Consider the following 17,382-nt stretch of genomic DNA (forward strand, 5'->3'; position numbering starts at 1 on the left):
TCTTTTGGGGAGACACTGATGCTAAAAAGAAGATTCATTGGCGTTGCTGGGAAAAATTGTGCCTCACCAAGCAAGAAGGAGGTATGGGCTTTAAAAATATTTATGCATATAATCTGGCCATGTTAGCTAAGCAGGGATGGAGATTTTTATCGAACCCGGACTCTTTAGTTGCTCGATTGTTTAAAGCTCGATATTTCCCTAACTGCACTTTTTGGGAGGCTCAACTAGGAGATGCTCCATCCTTCTCTTGGAGAAGTATCCTTGAGGGTAGACCTATCTTGAAGGCAGGGGTTAAATGGAGAATTGGAGATGGATCAAGTGTGCATATTTGGAATGATCAATGGATTCCAAACTGTTCCAGCTTTCTACTTCAACAATCAAGACATTCTTCTTCCTTCAATATGGTCTCTGATCTTATTAATCCACATGATCGTACGTGGATCCATGCTACTATTAATACTATCTTCCCAGCTGTTATTGCAGAGCAGATCTTGACTATTCCCTTGAGTAGGAGAACAGTGGCAGATAAAATTATGTGGGCACCGGAAAAGAGGGGTTTCTTTACGGTCAAGTCATCTTATTGGATAGCACGTCAACAAGTTTTGGGACATGTTCTCACTACTTCTTCTAGCGGTGATCCTTTTAGAGAATTATGGCGTAGACTATGGAAAGCAAGGGTGCCTGGCAAAGTACATATTTGTGTATGGCGAGCATGTCAGAATCTTTTGCCTACTAGAGACTGTCTACTGACTTAGGGTTACGATGGTGATACAAGATGCTTATTGTGCTCCGCCACTATGGAGGACACCACACATATTTTCTGTAAGTGTCTGCTGGCCATTGAGCTTCTCTCTGCCTCTCCATTTCATCTAGCTTCTTCTTTGATTCCTAACATGCCTTTTAAGGAATGGATGTTGGAAGTTGCCCTCAAGCTTAAACCCAAGGTGTTTGAGCAATTATTGATGATCATTTTGTCGTTATGGAAGAACCGAAATGCTGTGCTATGGGAGAATAGTTTGAAGCCTGCTTCTGTGCTCATGTGCAGTGCCATGGCATGGTTAGAGGATTTTCACAAAGTCAGAGCACTTGCAGTCAGTTTCAAAAGGCCCAACAAACAACGTTGGAAGCCTCCTGAAGGTAATCACATTAAAATTAATGTTGATGGAGCTTACGTCTCACCACTAACCGATGAGGGAATAGGTGGTGTGGCTCGTGATTCACGTGGCCACTTCATTGCAGCTTTTGCACATTCCATTCCACATGTGGGCTCTACGAAGCAAGTGGAATTGGTAGCTATTAGAGAAGGCCTTGATCTTGCAAGGCAACTGCAGCTATCCGAAGTGATTCTTGAAACAGACTGCCTTGTTGCAGTGCAGGACATTGCTCAAAATGCTAGCTCTGATTTGGCTAGTATTGTTGATGACATTCTGGAGGTTCAGAAATTAATGCCAAAGGTTCAGATCACTTTTGTGCCTAGAACGTGCAACCGGCTTGCACATAGGTTAGCTAGTATAGGCTTTGAATCTAGTCTTAAGGAGGCTTGGTTTACACAAGCTCCAGATTGTATTACAGATCTGATACTTTCAGACTGTACTAATCTCAGTTGAGCTCTCTCTTAATAAAACTTCATATTATTTCAAAAAAAAAAAAAACTTCCAACCATGGGAATTAATAGTACACTAGCCCATACTCAATTTTGAAATGGAATGACTCATGTCAAACAGCAAATGACTTAGTTCTTGGCTCATTAACATGGCTGGAAGAGTATCAGAAAGCTAGACAAATTAATTGTAAGCCAAAGACTCGAAGCAGCCAAAGATGGAGGCCAGCAGAAAGTGGAAAATGGAAGTTGAATGTGGACGGCAGTTTTCTACCACATCGTACTACTGGGGGTATTGAAGCATGCTCAGTGACTCTGCTGGCAGTTTCCGAGGTGCCTTGGCTGCACCTGCAATGCACATGGCGTCTGCCAAGCAGGTGGAACTGTTGGCCATTAAGAAGGTTATTCAATTGCTGCAACAGGTTCAAATTGAGAATGTTGAGATCGAGACTGACTGTCTTCAAGCTGCTTTAGCTATCAAAGCTGTAAACCATGAAAGACTGGCTGAGGGAGACTTAATAGATGACATCAAGGTGCTCCTGCAGTCCATGCCATCGGTGTCAATTAGTCATGCTCCTAGAACTTATAATGTTGTGGCTCACCGCCTAGCAAACATTGCCTATGAGGCAAGCAGTAGTTCATTTTGGTTTAATCAAGCACCAGAATGTATTATGGATGTGCTTAACTTTGATTGTAACCCTCCCCATTAGGGGTCTTACATAAAAGTTTTTTGTTTGATTCAAATTTTTTTTGAAATGGTGGGGAAATAACACTACTAGAATAATGCTATTAAACATCACCGGCCACTATTAAATCGGTTGGGATTGCACGCAATGTACAAAACTGTACTAACATCGATTTATGAAATTTCTGATTTCTATTGTTATTATTAACATCGGTCGCTAAATTAGCCAATGTATAAACTTTCATTCAAAAAAATTTCAAAAACTCGGAGGAACTAACTTAATTTTTTTTTTAGAAATGCAGGACCAAAAGTTTCATTCCCCCCACTTTAGTATTTTTTTCACTTTGACTCGTATTGACACCAACAATTTCGAGCTCTAACTCTTTCACCCGGCCAGCACCTCCTTCGCTACCTTGTTCTTCAATCTGAGCCTTCTCCTTCTCCGACCGCCACCAGCATTTGATTTTCTGTCCGGGGTAGGTCCTCACTCTTCTCTCTTCTCTCTTCTCTTCATCGTCCTTTTCTTATGTTTATTGAGCTTCCCTCATCCTCCTCCTTTGAACCACCTCAAACCCCACCTCTACTCCCTCTCCCCTCTTCCCTCTCACCTCATCCCTCTCCTTCAAATCCCACATTTGCTTCTCTTCGAGCTCCAACTCCCATCGCAGCGCCACCTGTTAGGTCCATAATGACCTAGTAATTATTCCCGTAATCTTGCATTTTTGCTTAACCTTTGTATTTATTTATATATATTTATTGTGTTTTCTTTATCAATCTAGGAAATGATGGAGAAGCTTGAAAATGCTTAAAAAGTCAACTTTAGCACATTTTCCTACTCCGGCTAGGAGAATCAGAGCTAAGCAAGGAGGGGGGAGCGGCAGCCTAATCAAATGAGCTGAAATTTTCTAGATACGTCATAGACATCCTACGGATTATTTCGTATGAAGAGTGCAAGAGCTAGTTCTGAGTGGAAGAACTTCAAAAGATCATTGCAAGTGTGAAGTCTTGGTGGAGATTCAATTGAAGGAAGAAAGGAGAAGAAAGTGCGCAAAATGACAAAAAATGGGCCAAAGGAGGTCAACGCCGGATTCCGACCATTTCCGGCCAAGTTGGCTGGCCAAGAACATGTATGGAGGATAAGGAAGAGGTGTTGACTAAGGTTAGAGACTTTAGGTGTAGGTTATTTTAAAATTTAAAATTTGAAAGCAGGAAGACACGGACGTTGCCAAAGCGTTCTTTGAGTGAGACCCACAGCTTTCTAGAGTCTTTTTCATTCAGATACTCGTACTAGAGCGAATCATCCATATGGCGTGTCATTAGGATGACGACTTTAGCCTTATTTGCCTCCAAGGCTGCTCTATTTGCTTCCAAAGCTTGAACTTGCTCAATAGTTAACACATCCTGGCCAGGTTCAAGAGTCGTTTCTAGGATTCCTTAGGCCTTGAGATGTTGGCAAACATCACAAATCCACTTCTAATATCCAGAGCCAGTTGTCCCCAATTGAGCAAAGTCCAATTTGTTCAGGGTACTCATCCTGAAAAGGAACAAGAAAAAGGGTTAGTTTCGGAGCAAAAAGGCTACCACGAAAACAATAATAATTTCTAAGCGTAGTTGCTCCAAATAAATTAGGAATTTTTAGAGCAATCGCTCCCAAGAAATTTAGTTCCAAGAGGTATTGGATTAGATTGAAACAATGATGTAAGTTGTCGATCATAAATTCTCTACAAACTCTAAGTTTGGAGATCTCAACAAGCTTCAAGCTTGGAGATAGCACGAACCCCCACAGTTCGGCTTAGGTCTCCCCACAAAAGAAGAAGTGGAGGGTAGAAGAAGAGAGGTTGCAAGTGCCCGAGAAAAGAAAAGAAAGTAAATTACTTGAAAGCGGCTACTTTTATAAAATTTACCTCAAAAAAATTGTCGGAAAATCGCCGAAAAAGTAGTCAGAAAGTCGCTGGAAACTGGTGGTGGCCGGCGGTGCCGCTTGCTGCCCATAACTTGGCTAGAGCTGGTTGCAGGCGAGGCTAACTTGTTGCTTGGGCTGCTGTGTGTGCAGGGCTGCTACACGAGGTTGCCGAGGTGAGGCTAGCAATTGCGTTGGCTAGGTTAACGAGATGCACTGGCGTGCGTGCTACTCTGTCTGGTAATGTTCTTTAGGCCCTTCTTACTTAGCACTGTCAGATCAAGGGAAGGAATGAGAAGAATAGCCCTTGCCAACTCACTCTTGGGGCTGGGGTGCTGGCGAGGATAACCTTCAGCGCTTACGAGGCTAACGTGATGGCTCTGGCGTGTGAGGCTGCGTTGGCATGCGAGGCTAGCTTGCAGGGTAAGGTTGTTGGGCGGAGCGAGGCTAACCAAGGTCGTAGCGAGGCTAACGCTGACGCAAGAGCGCACTATGTATGCATGCATGAGAGGGGATGAAGCGAGGCTAACCTGAGTGAGGCTAACCCAGCCGGTTCAGTGGTTTGCGGGACTTTCGGAGGCCGGTTCAGTGGCTTTCCGGCCTGTTCTGGTTGTTCCGCCACCTGTTCTGGACTCTTGGGATCAAGGGCTTCAAGGTGTGCGGCGGAGGTAGCTAGGGTTTCGAACTTACGAATTTAGGGTTACAGGGTTAGGGCTTCATGTTGATAAAGTGTCTTAGGAAATCAGAAATCGGGAGAGAATTGAGTTGCACTTTCATTGATAATATGGGTCTCCTTATATAGAGGATTACAACCAGAGAATATGAGTCTTATAAGGAAACTGAATCATACATTGACTAGCCATATTACAACGGGAGATTCTATTCATACCTCCAAATTTGGCATTTGGATCTCCCCACTTAATAGACCTCCAACTTACTTTTACAAATAACTAATTTGCTATCTACACCTCTTTAATCTTCCTATAATGCTCATCGTCCAATAAAATCAATAAAAACCCTTTTTTTAGATTCTATTCATACTTTCAAAAATCAGTAGTTGGACCTCCTTCAGTTTTTGAAGATTTGGAATTGCAGCAATTTTTTTTTTTTTGGAAGTTCATCCTCCATATACAAGTTATAGAGGTGCTAGCACATTTTCAATGAATTGTCAACTCTTGGTTAGCGTAGGCAACAATACTATGTTTGCTCATCATCTCGTACAAATATGTTTTCCAAGTATTATTTTCATTGCATGCATTTAGGTGTTATTGTCCCTAAACTGATTCAATAGAAACTTGAAATGAACATGGTTCTTTTGTTTTAGATATGTATGGGATAGTGGAGGAAATTACAATAATCAACTATGAGTCTAGTGCATTCTTCGTAGATTTATATCATAGGGTTGAATTTTTCATCATATCTATAAAATAGTTCCACATAAAATTGATCTGCACTGATAATGTGCGGGAAGATCTTGTGGACAACTACCCATTGTTGCGTTTGTCATATAAACGTGCTGGAGTATTGCTTTTTGTCTCCGCTCGTTCACACGTTTGATTGCATTCAGAATAAGTGGGGTTTCATCAACTGAGGTGTCTTTGTATTTCTCATTTTCACTCCCTTTTTGAGAAAATTAGATAAAAACCCAAAAAACAAAGCTCCTATTAAGAAAAACCCACCCTTATATTTTCTTTTAATCTATAGCTAATTCACATAATTGAACATTCCTTATAGGTTTTAAATCTATAATTAAGATTTTTCACGATTTTTAGTTTGACTTTTTTGCCCTTCTGATTGAATAAATAAAATATTCATCAAATATAGATGTTGACTATTTTTTGAATTTAAATATTTAGAATTTAATACAATCAATTTAATCCTTGATTTTTCTCTTATTTAAAACGATTAATTGCCTTAATTATCCTATATTTCTTCATTTCCTATGTGATCCATATATTTGCTATTTTTTAATAAATATTTTTGTGTATCATCAGATTCTGTTATATTCCTATTATATAAATATTTCTCTTTCTCGACATGATTAAACATGCTCTCATTAAGGTATGTTATTTTGCTTATCCGTTCTAATAGGTGTAGTTATACAATCATTCCATATTCATTAATTTTCTAAAATGATCGATTTAATGTAATTAGCCCATGTAAAATGTACTTGATGTAGATTGATTGCTTTAAGATTTTTTTTTCCGCCCCTACATTTTTCTCCACATCGGTGCTTGATTCTATGGGGTGGTCAAGGACCACATAATAGTTATGTGTAACTGTAGAGTTTGCTTAATATATAATTATCCCTTAATTTTGGCACATTAAATAATTTTGAATGTGCAAGAGTTTTTGCACTATAATTTAGTAAACTCATTATTATCATTCATTGTTTTACAATTGAAAATGAACTTTACAATATTAAGAAATTTATTTCTAATATCAAGGTAATTTAAATACACATTCTTTTTGAAGGAATAAACCTAAAAATTTATTGAAATAGGGACAATGAGTACAACCGTAAATGATGTTCATCCAGTATTGAAATAAACAATTTAAATTTTTTTTTACAATTGAAATATAAACTTTACATTTTCGAACCTAATATAAAGAACATTATAACACTTCATCCGTCATCTCGACTAGCACTTTGCAATGTAGTCTTCAAAAATCTCCCAACTACTAGTGCCCTGCATGTTGTGATTCCTTATACAATTGCAAATTACCTTCATAGATCTATTTCAAAGGTAAAACTCTATTAGGATTTACATACATATATCCAAAATATATTATCTAAATTATAGGTATATTAATTGTCAATACTATAGGTTATGCATGGAACAAACAACCTATGATATAGAGTCACACAAATAATTTAAAACTACATAAATCATAGGTATTACATATTAAAGCAATCTAAGTATCTTGTAATTAGAAACAACGATTCTATTTTGAAGGAATGAAACTAAGTTTTGTACCAGCTTCATAAATTGAAATTTCTAATTACTAAATATCCATCCAATTCAAGCTTTACACAAAATCAAGAGATTGACAAAGATATTATACTAAATAAATCTGATGAATAGGTAATTTGAATTACGAATATGATATATGACCTATTTGAAAGAAAGTCTCTAACCCATAAGAAAATGATGAAATAAACCTCATGAATAGGTCGTTTGAAATCATCCTTTGAAATCATATGCAACTTTGTGAAAGGTCTCCACCCAAAGAAAAAATGACAAATAACTTCACTAGCTTCTATATATAGGAAGAAACATACCAAAAATTCATCATTATATGATAATAATGAGATTATTATTAAGTACTAATAAAAACCTAAAGTGAAGGTAATACCAACAATAACGTCAATCAAACTCCATAATATTTGCTAGATGATTTTGACTATTAATCCTATTTAATAGGTGAATGGGGAATTTGATAGTGGCAGCTTTAGTAATTCTTAACAATATTGAGTTTTAATATTTATCCTATTTAATAGGTTTTTATATTTTAAATAAACCTAATTAATTGGTTTGGGTGTATATTAAAACACTCTTATGGATGTGTTTATTTTAAAAGGGGTGTGTGAATTTGGGTGTAGAATCAAATTCCCCTTTATTTTTTATTTTTTTTATAGCGCAGTGATAGATCTTGTAAATTGTCAGCTGTATGAGCAAGAAAGTCTATCACTTTACGAGGACAAAGTCAAATTCTGAAAATTTTGACTACAACGTTAAATAACGTTTGACGATATATATTTTAGGATTTACATTGGATGAGAAAGTTTTCCCCAAATTAAAGAGTATTACTGTTCGTAGAGATAAGAAGAGATATTTTTTTTTCTTCCTTATTTATGTCTTTATTGGTAATTTGATATGAGTTGACAAAATCAACTATTACTTGAAAAAAAAAAAAAAAGAGATCCAAATACCAATATTGGAGGTATGAATAGAAGCTCCCTATTACAACTCAGACAAGTAATTAGAGTTTGAGCCCAAGAAAGAAATAAAATATTTTTATTACTTGATCTATCCATCGCAGATGAAGTCTAGCAAAAATAGCATTGTCATGCTAGCCTTCAAATTCAAGTTTAACACACTTTATTTGAGTATTTGACATCTTCATTGGGAGATAATCTAAGGTGTCCCTCAACTACCACACATGCATTTATACTCCAAATTTTAGCGTGTTTCGTCACTGCTATGCTAGAGACAATCGAACACAAGACCTACCGCACAACCACCCTCTTAAGCCTCGAGGCCTTGTCATCCCGACACCCCTCTAAATAATCTGTGATTTTGATTTTGGCACTTGCATATTACCCCTCCATTCACCTGATTCTTATCCAATCCAAAACATATAAATTGCACCAAAACTCATGAAACGCAGAGACAAGGCATACACAAAGAGAGGAGATGAGCTCACATCTCTTGCCAGTCACACCTCTGCTCTCCATTACCAACACCAAAACACCACCACCACCACCACCACCAATATCAACTAGACTTCCAATACCAACATCAACATCAACATTCCACCAGCTTTCCCAAAGAACCCACATTCCTTCTCATGTCTACAAGCACCCTTCTGCTATTCTCCTCGAGCTCTGCACTTCCATGAGAGAACTCCACCAAATCTTCCCCCTCATAATCAAGAACGGTCTCTACAACGAGCACTACTTCCAGACCAAGCTCGTCAGCCTCTTCTGCAAATACGGCAGCCCAATTGAAGCCCACCGGGTTTTCGACGCCGTCGGGGACAAACTCGACGTTTTCTACCACACTCTGCTCAAAGGGTACGCCAAGAACTCCTCTTTAGGGGAGGCCATTTCCTTCTTTTGCCGATTGAAGCACGATGGGGTTGCCCCTGTTGTGTATAACTTTACTTACTTGCTCAAGGCTTGTGGCGATAATGCTGACCTCAGGAGGGGGAAGGAGATTCATGGCTCTCTGATTACCAATGGCTTTGCTACTAATCTGTTTGCGATGACCGGAGTTGTGAATTTGTATGCCAAATGTAGGCAGATTGATGATGCATATAAGATGTTCGATAGAATGCCTGAGAGGGACTTGGTTTCTTGGAACACTATCGTTGCTGCTTATGCGCAAAATGGGTTCGCCAGGAGAGCTTTGGAGTTGGTTATAAGGATGCAGGAGGAAGGCCAGAGGCCCGATTCCATCACAATGGTCACTGCACTGCCTGCTGTTGCAGATTTTGGGTCCTTGGTGATCGGAAAGTCGATTCATGCATATGTTATAAGAGCCAGTTTTGAGTCACTTGTGAACATTTCTACCGCTCTTCTAGACATGTATTCGAAATGTGGATCTGTGGCCACTGCTCGGTCGATTTTCAACAGGATGAATCACAAGACTGTTGTTTCCTGGAATTCTATGATAGATGGGTATGTACAAAATGAAGATCCTGAGGAAGCAATGGCGATTTTCCAGAAGATGCTGGATGAAGGCTTTGAACCAACCAATGTTACTATTATGGAAGCTTTACATGCTTGTGCTGATTTGGGGGATCTTGAGCGGGGAAAGTTTGTGCATAAATTATTGGATCAACTGAACCTTGGATATGATGTCTCAGTTGTGAATTCTTTGATATCCCTGTATTCCAAGTGTAAGAGAGTTGATATCGCTGCAAAATTGTTTAGAGGCTTAAAGGGTAAGACTATCGTCTCATGGAATGCCATGATATTAGGTTTTGCACAGAATGGTCGCGTCAGCGAGGCTTTAAGTCACTTCTGTGAGATGCAATCTCAAAATATAAAGCCAGATTCGTTTACAATGGTGAGTGTAATTCCTGCTCTTGCAGAGTTATCAGTTACACGTCAGGCTAAGTGGATTCATGGACTTGTTGTTAGAAAATGTTTTGACAAAAACGTTTTTGTGATGACTGCTCTTGTTGATATGTACGCAAAATGTGGAGCTGTCCACACTGCGAGAAAACTTTTTGACATGATGGATGACCGGCATGTGACAACATGGAACAGTATGATCGATGGATATGGAACAAATGGGCTCGGAAAGGCTGCTGTGGAACTGTTCAATGAAATGAAAAAGGGCATAATAAAGCCAAATGATATAACATTTCTCTGTGTGATATCCGCTTGTTCTCATTCAGGATTGGTGGAAGATGGTCTTCAATACTTTGAAAGCATGAAGGATGACTATGGCTTGGAGCCTGCAATGGATCACTATGGTGCCATGGTTGATCTTCTTGGTCGAGCTGGCCGACTAAATGAAGCTTGGGATTTTATTCAAAAGATGCCTATGGAACCTGGCATTACAGTCTTTGGTGCAATGTTAGGGGCTTGCAGAATTCATAAAAATGTTGAATTGGGGGAAAAGGCAGCAGATAAAATATTCGAGTTGAACCCTGTTGAAGGTGGGTACCATGTTTTGCTTGCTAACATATATTCCACAGCTTCAATGTGGGACAAAGTGGCCAAAGTGCGAACAACAATGGAGAAGAAAGGGCTCAAGAAAACTCCAGGCTGCAGTTTGGTGGATTTAAAGAACCAAGTTCACACTTTCTATTCTGGAAGTACAAGCCATCCCCAATCCAAGAGAATATATACGTATCTGGAGACACTGGGAGATAAGATCAAGGCTGCTGGTTATGTGCCGGACACAAATTCAATTCATGATGTGGAAGATGATGTCAAGGAGCAATTGCTAAATAGCCATAGTGAGAAGCTGGCTATTGCATTTGGACTCTTGAATACTACCCCGGGTACAACAATACACATTCGAAAGAACCTACGAGTTTGTGGTGATTGCCACAACGCAACCAAGTACATTTCACTAGTAACTGGAAGGGAAATCATAGTGCGTGATATGCATCGGTTCCATCATTTCAGGAATGGAACTTGTTCTTGTGGAGATTATTGGTGAGTGTGCGTTCACACAATTTTTATTCTTGGGAGCTGCATATTGGTCGCTGTAGATTCACAAATTTAAAGTGTCATTGAATCATGGAAAAGCAAAGCTTTCAATAAGTGATGCAGATTGGAGGTTAATGTGGCGACAGATGCAATTGCTGTATAATTACAGTCACAGTATGTCAGAATTAAGATTATTAGATTAAGAAGAGATACTCCAATTTTGCACTCACTGGAAGAGAAAAGTTTCCTAATTTTTTGTTCTTACGTACTAGAATCATATCTGATTTTCCCTTTTTGGGTTACAGACATATTCTTTGGAATTGTAGGGTTCAATTAAACTTTTGGCAAATCCAATTGCTGAGATCTATTTTTTTTTTTCCTTCCCTCCCTGATAGGAAAGGAATACTTGTAATCTCTGTGTGATGACTAATAATGCATTCACTTATCTTGGGTGGAATGAGTTTATGATGTTTGCAAGCAGTCTTAGGACATGGGAATATTTTTATGTTGTACGTATGTGTTCTCTTTGTGCTATCTTGTTATCAGATATATTAAGCTTAATTTTATAGATCATGGAATGACCATCATAATTATATGTACCATTCACCAGTGACAATCACAATCAGTAAGTACCTTTGAGTTTGTATGTAAAAGTTATTGTCAGAAAATTAACGTTACTGTTTCGGGAAACTGTGACTATAAATGGCAATTTCACTTTGGTAAGTTTCCATTTTCGGAAAGTGACCCCAAAACCCTAACCGAGATTCCCTCCAATTCGACCCGCGATGCGACACGACCTGAAAGCGTGACCCGGCAGGTACTTCGCCATACGGCCTTCGTTCAGTGCCGCACTGGTTACATTCGACGCGCGCCAGCTTCCTCTTCTTCCCTCTGGCGGTGATAGTGCACGAATAGAAGTGTGGAAGACGCAGTGAACCAAAAAGCCTCGCGGCAGTCCGTTGGGTTGACCCGGTCGGAATTTCACTTTCCGCCCACCATTTCCGGTGAGACCAGTTGGGTTTTAGATCTTGTGAGACGTTCTTCAATCCCTCCAAGTGGCTTTGGAAGATTCGTAGTGAGAAGGGAGAATCGAGCTTCGGAAGTTTTCGGCCCTGATTTTGCTTCGAGGTAAATTCTGGCCTATATGTTTCGAATTGGCTTATTTTGTAGTTTAAGAATGGAAGGGGTTGATGAGAGGAACATTTTGGCAAAGGTGTTGTGACCAAATCGGAGTCGGAAATCAGGGCGTCTGGGGCCGTTTATGACCTACTGCCTTGACTCGTCAAATAGAGCTTGGCGATACAAACGTGTCGCTATGATTTTTGTTGTGATTGGTGAACTTTTGAAATCGATCGAAAATTACCGTGTTTCAGATTTTCGGGTTACGATTTGAGGAAATCCAACCATTAGATCGCTTTCATTTTTCTTTAGGATGTTAAAATAATTACAATGGCAAAACCCTTGAAGTTTGAGCTAAATCCGATGCGATTTCTGATGTTCGACGAATTAGTTGGGCGAGGAGTTTTCGGTTTTTGTTTTAGAATCATATTTAACTTTCAAATCTTTGAATTATCGTTTACGAATTATAATTGTGTACAAGATGACATACCGACCCATCGCTCGACGAGAATCCCTACACTTGGTCACGTTAGCCTTATACTGTGATTGGACATTTCGTTTTAAATATATATGGATGCAATGTTTTTTATAAATATCGTATTATTTATTTGATGCTCTTGATCTTGGTTTCAGAATATGAAATTAATTTGAGTTTGATTTATTGATTTGGTTTTCAGTCATTATTTTTGGAAATGAATTTAAAATGGCTTACTTGACTTGATTTCTGTTATGACCTTCGGAATTGAGGCCGCTTTATGATTCTAAATGATATTGAGCTTTCTGAAATGTATTTATTATTTGACTTATGATTCTCTTTAATCTCGCACATTATTAATTATCAATTTTAGAAATTGTTTGGTATTTGTTAATTACATTTGTTATTATGTTTATGAGCATGATTTTTATTTGAGATTTTTCCGAGTATGGTCTTGTTTGCGATTATTGGTTTGTGAGATTTTGGGGAAGCTTTATTGATCTCTCTTTTCATTTGTTTTCTTTTGTCATACTTGTTGGTGATTATATTACCATGCTAGCATGTTGTACTTGTTCCGCCTTTTTAGGCGATGTGACTACTACCTTAGAGGTGGAGTCACGAAAGCTCTTTCCGCCTATGTGGTGATGTGGTGTTGCCTTACTGATGGTATCATGAAAGCCCAGTACCCTATCCACCTTAGTGGCGTAAAGGTACAGGAGTATGAGAATACTTTTGGCCTGGGAGGCTATTATCTGAGCCTGGGAGGCTCACTTGTATGGCTGTTGCCTTCCTCTATTTATGCTTTATTATTTTTGACTAGTGGGGCTAGTCAATTTTATTCTTTCGAGTATTTTTCTTAAAAACTTGCATGATTGTTGATTTTGTAAACGTACAAGTCGGAAAGTATTAAGTTCTCGATTTTGTTTTATTTTCGTCCAATCACACTAATGTTTTTTCAATTGCCCAGTTTGCAGATTAGCTGGTTCAGCATAGTAGGAGTTGAGGCATAGCCTCAGCTACTGTTGTATTTTGATTGTAGGTTACCTATTTAACCTATGTATAATTTGATTTCATTTTTCCTCCTTTAGATTGCTCTAATAATCTGTGAGATTAATGTTTTTTTAAGTTGAGACTTGTATTTCTGTATTTGGAGATATGTTAAATTTCGGGTATTCAGTTGACTATTGTGGAAGTGTTTGACTTGTTTTACTTCTATGGAGTTTGATGTGTTGTGAATTTAGTGGTAATTGTGGGGAGCATGTAGGCGCTCCATGAGTTGAGGTTGGTTGTGGAGTTTTTAGAAATGTAAATTGTTTCTCTATAGGTTTTGGGTAGTCTATCTTTAGGGATGATTCTACCCAATTTTCGGTAGAATTATTCCTAAAGTGGGCCCCGCATGGCCACCTTAGATTTCAGGGTGAAATCCGGAGCAGATATTGTCATCATAAATGGTAGGTATTTACACAATAAATTATAGTATCGCCCTCCCCCCTTCCAAGCCACCTCAATTGAACTTTGATCTTGCGAGGCCAAAACCAATCTGGAAACCTCCACCTAAAAAACTCGACCACCATCCGACAAGGCACAAACCATCCCAACAATGACAAGACTTCATTGGGGCCAAAGTGGGATTATTTTGAACTTTTTGTGATATTATTGGTTGATTTCTATTTTCTCATAAATGGTAGGTATTTAGACAATAAATCACGATAACTAATATGGAAACCTCCGCCAAAAAACCCTGACCCCCATTCGACAAGGCACAAACCACCTCAACAATGACAGAACTTCATTGGGCCAAAGTGGGATTATTTTAAATTTTTTGTGATATTATTGGTTGATTTCTATTTTCTCATAAATGGTAGGTATTTAGACAATAAATCACGATAACCCCCCACCTCCACTCCCAATTGATGCCTTAACTCTAAATATCCATTGTAAAAGGAAAATTGTAATAAGTGCCTTAATTAATTGCCTTGATATGATTCTATAAAAATAAATGAGTTGCGTAATAAAAGGAGCATATAGGGATGGCAAAAATCTCTAGTGGGGCGGAGCTCCATTGGACACCCGCCCCCAATGGATATATATATATATATATATATATATATATATATATATATATATATTTGACTTTGTCAAGGGGAACCCAAAGGCTTCCTAGACCCAAGATAAACCCCTTCGGCGCATGTGAAATGCTCCAACTGTGCATTGCAGCACAGTTCCTGGCCACTTTGACAGCTTCGGGGTTCAAACCTAGGTTGGGGATTAAGATTGGAGATGGGGCGGGGATGATCCCCATCCCCAAACCCGCCCCAATAATATATACATATATTTAATTTATATATTTTTTAATTATATATTTATTAGTTTTATTTTTTATAATATAAATCACAAATATATACATTTACTACTTTACTTTAATGGGTACACTTTTACAATATAAATGGCACCGTTCCTATCGTTCTCTCTAACCCTAACTGAATTATGATTTATGAATTTAATCATGTTTTAATTTTATTTGTTGTAGATTTTGATTTTTAAAAAAGGCAATATGAGAAAAAAATTATTTTATTTATTAAATTCTTATTGGGGATTTGGGGCAGGTTTGGAGGCTTAGAGCAACTCCAACAGCTTCCCTATAATTTCTGTATAATAGGGAAGCAAAAGTCAAAACTTTAGCATATTTTTCTTCTCCAACTCCAACAGATTCCCTATTTTACAATCATCTCTAAAATCTCTATATTCTTCCTTAAAATTTTAGAGATTGCTGTAAATATAGGGAATTTGGTATTCTCTTTCCTCATTTTCCCTAAAATAGGGATAGTTATAGGGAATCTGTTGGAGCAAAAAAGACTCATTTTTCCCTAAAGTAGAGAAAAATTAAAATATGGGGAAGCTGTTGGAGTTGCTCTTAGTCCCCAGTAGGGATGGGGATGGGGAATCCCCAATATATTTTTATTGGGGATTGGGGCGGGGATGGGGGTGGAGAATGACCCCAGGGATGGGGATGGTACCCATCCCCCAACCCGCCCCATTGCCATCCCTAGGAGCATATTAATACATAACTTTTTTTAATTTTTTGATTAAGAATGAACTTTATTAATACTAGCATTGAGGTAATAACAGTCCCCAAACTGGAGAGCTGCCCCTTCAAACTCTTACACTATAGTTTGCACCAATTAAATCAGCTAGCCAAGGAGGACCAACCTCTTGGCAATACATCGATTGAACTAGACTCAAAGCTTTCCTTGCCAAGCCATGGGCAATCCCATTCTTTTTTTTTTTACGAACATGGTTCCAAGACATCACCTCTAATTCCACCTTCAATTTCTTGACTTCATCCATCACAGCACCCACCTCACTGAGATCCAGGCCATCATAATCCAAAGCATTTATCACATTCAGAGCATCTCCAATCACTTCAAACTTCTTCAACCCCAAGTCTTTACAAAATCTTAATCCAAACAATAAAGCAGTTGCCTCAGTAGCTAGAAGACCTAGTTTTGCTTTAATTGGGATAGCAAAAGCACCAATTAAATCTTGCTACCCATTCTGAATTACTGCACCTAAACCCACCTTATTTGTCTTAGAATCACATGCACCATCAAAATACATACTAACCTGTTGGTTTACTACTTGCGTCCAGTGGTTGTCATCCCTCTCCGCTGCTTCACTATCCTCTGCTTCATGCCTTGCAGCAGCCAAATTTAACCTTGTAGTTTGGAATTGCATATTTTCGGCATGCCAGTCTGCTGCCCTAAACAATAATTGAGCTGGTTCCAATCCTATCTTTCCATGCATCACATTATTTCTTTCCCTCCAAAGCCACCAAGCTAACACAGCAAACCAATCCAACTCCATCCCACTACTAGTCTCTGCTACATGCATAAAAAGGTCTATAAAGCTGGGTTCTTGCCACACTTTATAAACATTCCTCAACCAGGTAAGCTTCCATGATTTTTTCGCAAAGCCACACTCCCAAAGACAATGCAGAACAGTTTCCTCCCCCTTTCCACATCTCCCACAACTCAGGCTTACACTGATATGTCATCTTCAAAGACGTTCAGCACAAGGTAAGAAAGAATGGCAAGCTTTCCAAAGAAATAACTTGACTTTAGCCAGAATTCGAAGACTCCAAATCTTGCTCCAAACATTGGTGGAGTTAGTAGCATTCTTCTCACCACTACTTCCAGCACCCGAGCCCCAACCCTAATACATAACTCAATATGTGGTTTCAAAAATAAAGAAAAAAACAGTTTTCCTTTTTGATTTTTGTATCTTGAATTTTATAGTAAAATTTTATTGTACAAAAATACTTTTTTTATTTTTTTGGCCTTCCCAAAGACATGTTCCAGGTTTCGCCACTGCACCCTAGGTCCTCACCCAAACAATAGTTAGGCACACAAAATCACCAACACCATCAAAAGAAAATAGAAGGAAGGACTAATTCCATGGTTACAATATATATATGTCATACTATATATGCAACTTAGCCAACTAAACTAACAACAAAGTAACATAATCTAAAACCAACCAAACCAAACTAGTCTAGATAAAGGCGCTTTGGTTTAGGCAGTTTGTCAGTTTTCGACCTGTATAATTTTAATAAATATATTTTTTTCAACTCTTTTACATTGAGATTGATCTATTACACATGTAAATTTATACGCTGTGAGTCTCGGTCATTTTTATCGTTATTTGGTTTTTT

At 38.4% G+C, this 17,382-nt stretch overlaps 1 protein-coding gene across 1 annotated transcript; it reads left to right on the forward strand.

Moving 5' to 3' along the window:
• Nucleotides 1-8,410: 8,410 nt before the first annotated feature.
• On the forward strand, nucleotides 8,411-11,587 carry LOC133718491 (pentatricopeptide repeat-containing protein At1g11290, chloroplastic). The gene has a single exon (XM_062145340.1). It carries the CDS (start codon nucleotides 8,604-8,606, stop codon nucleotides 11,085-11,087), a length of 2,484 nt encoding a protein of 827 aa, XP_062001324.1. The 5' UTR covers nucleotides 8,411-8,603; the 3' UTR covers nucleotides 11,088-11,587.
• The last annotated feature ends 5,795 nt before the right edge of the window (nucleotides 11,588-17,382 follow it).

Source organism: Rosa rugosa, chromosome 6 (assembly GCF_958449725.1).
Source record: "Rosa rugosa chromosome 6, drRosRugo1.1, whole genome shotgun sequence".
Taxonomy (NCBI): Eukaryota; Viridiplantae; Streptophyta; class Magnoliopsida; order Rosales; family Rosaceae; genus Rosa; species Rosa rugosa.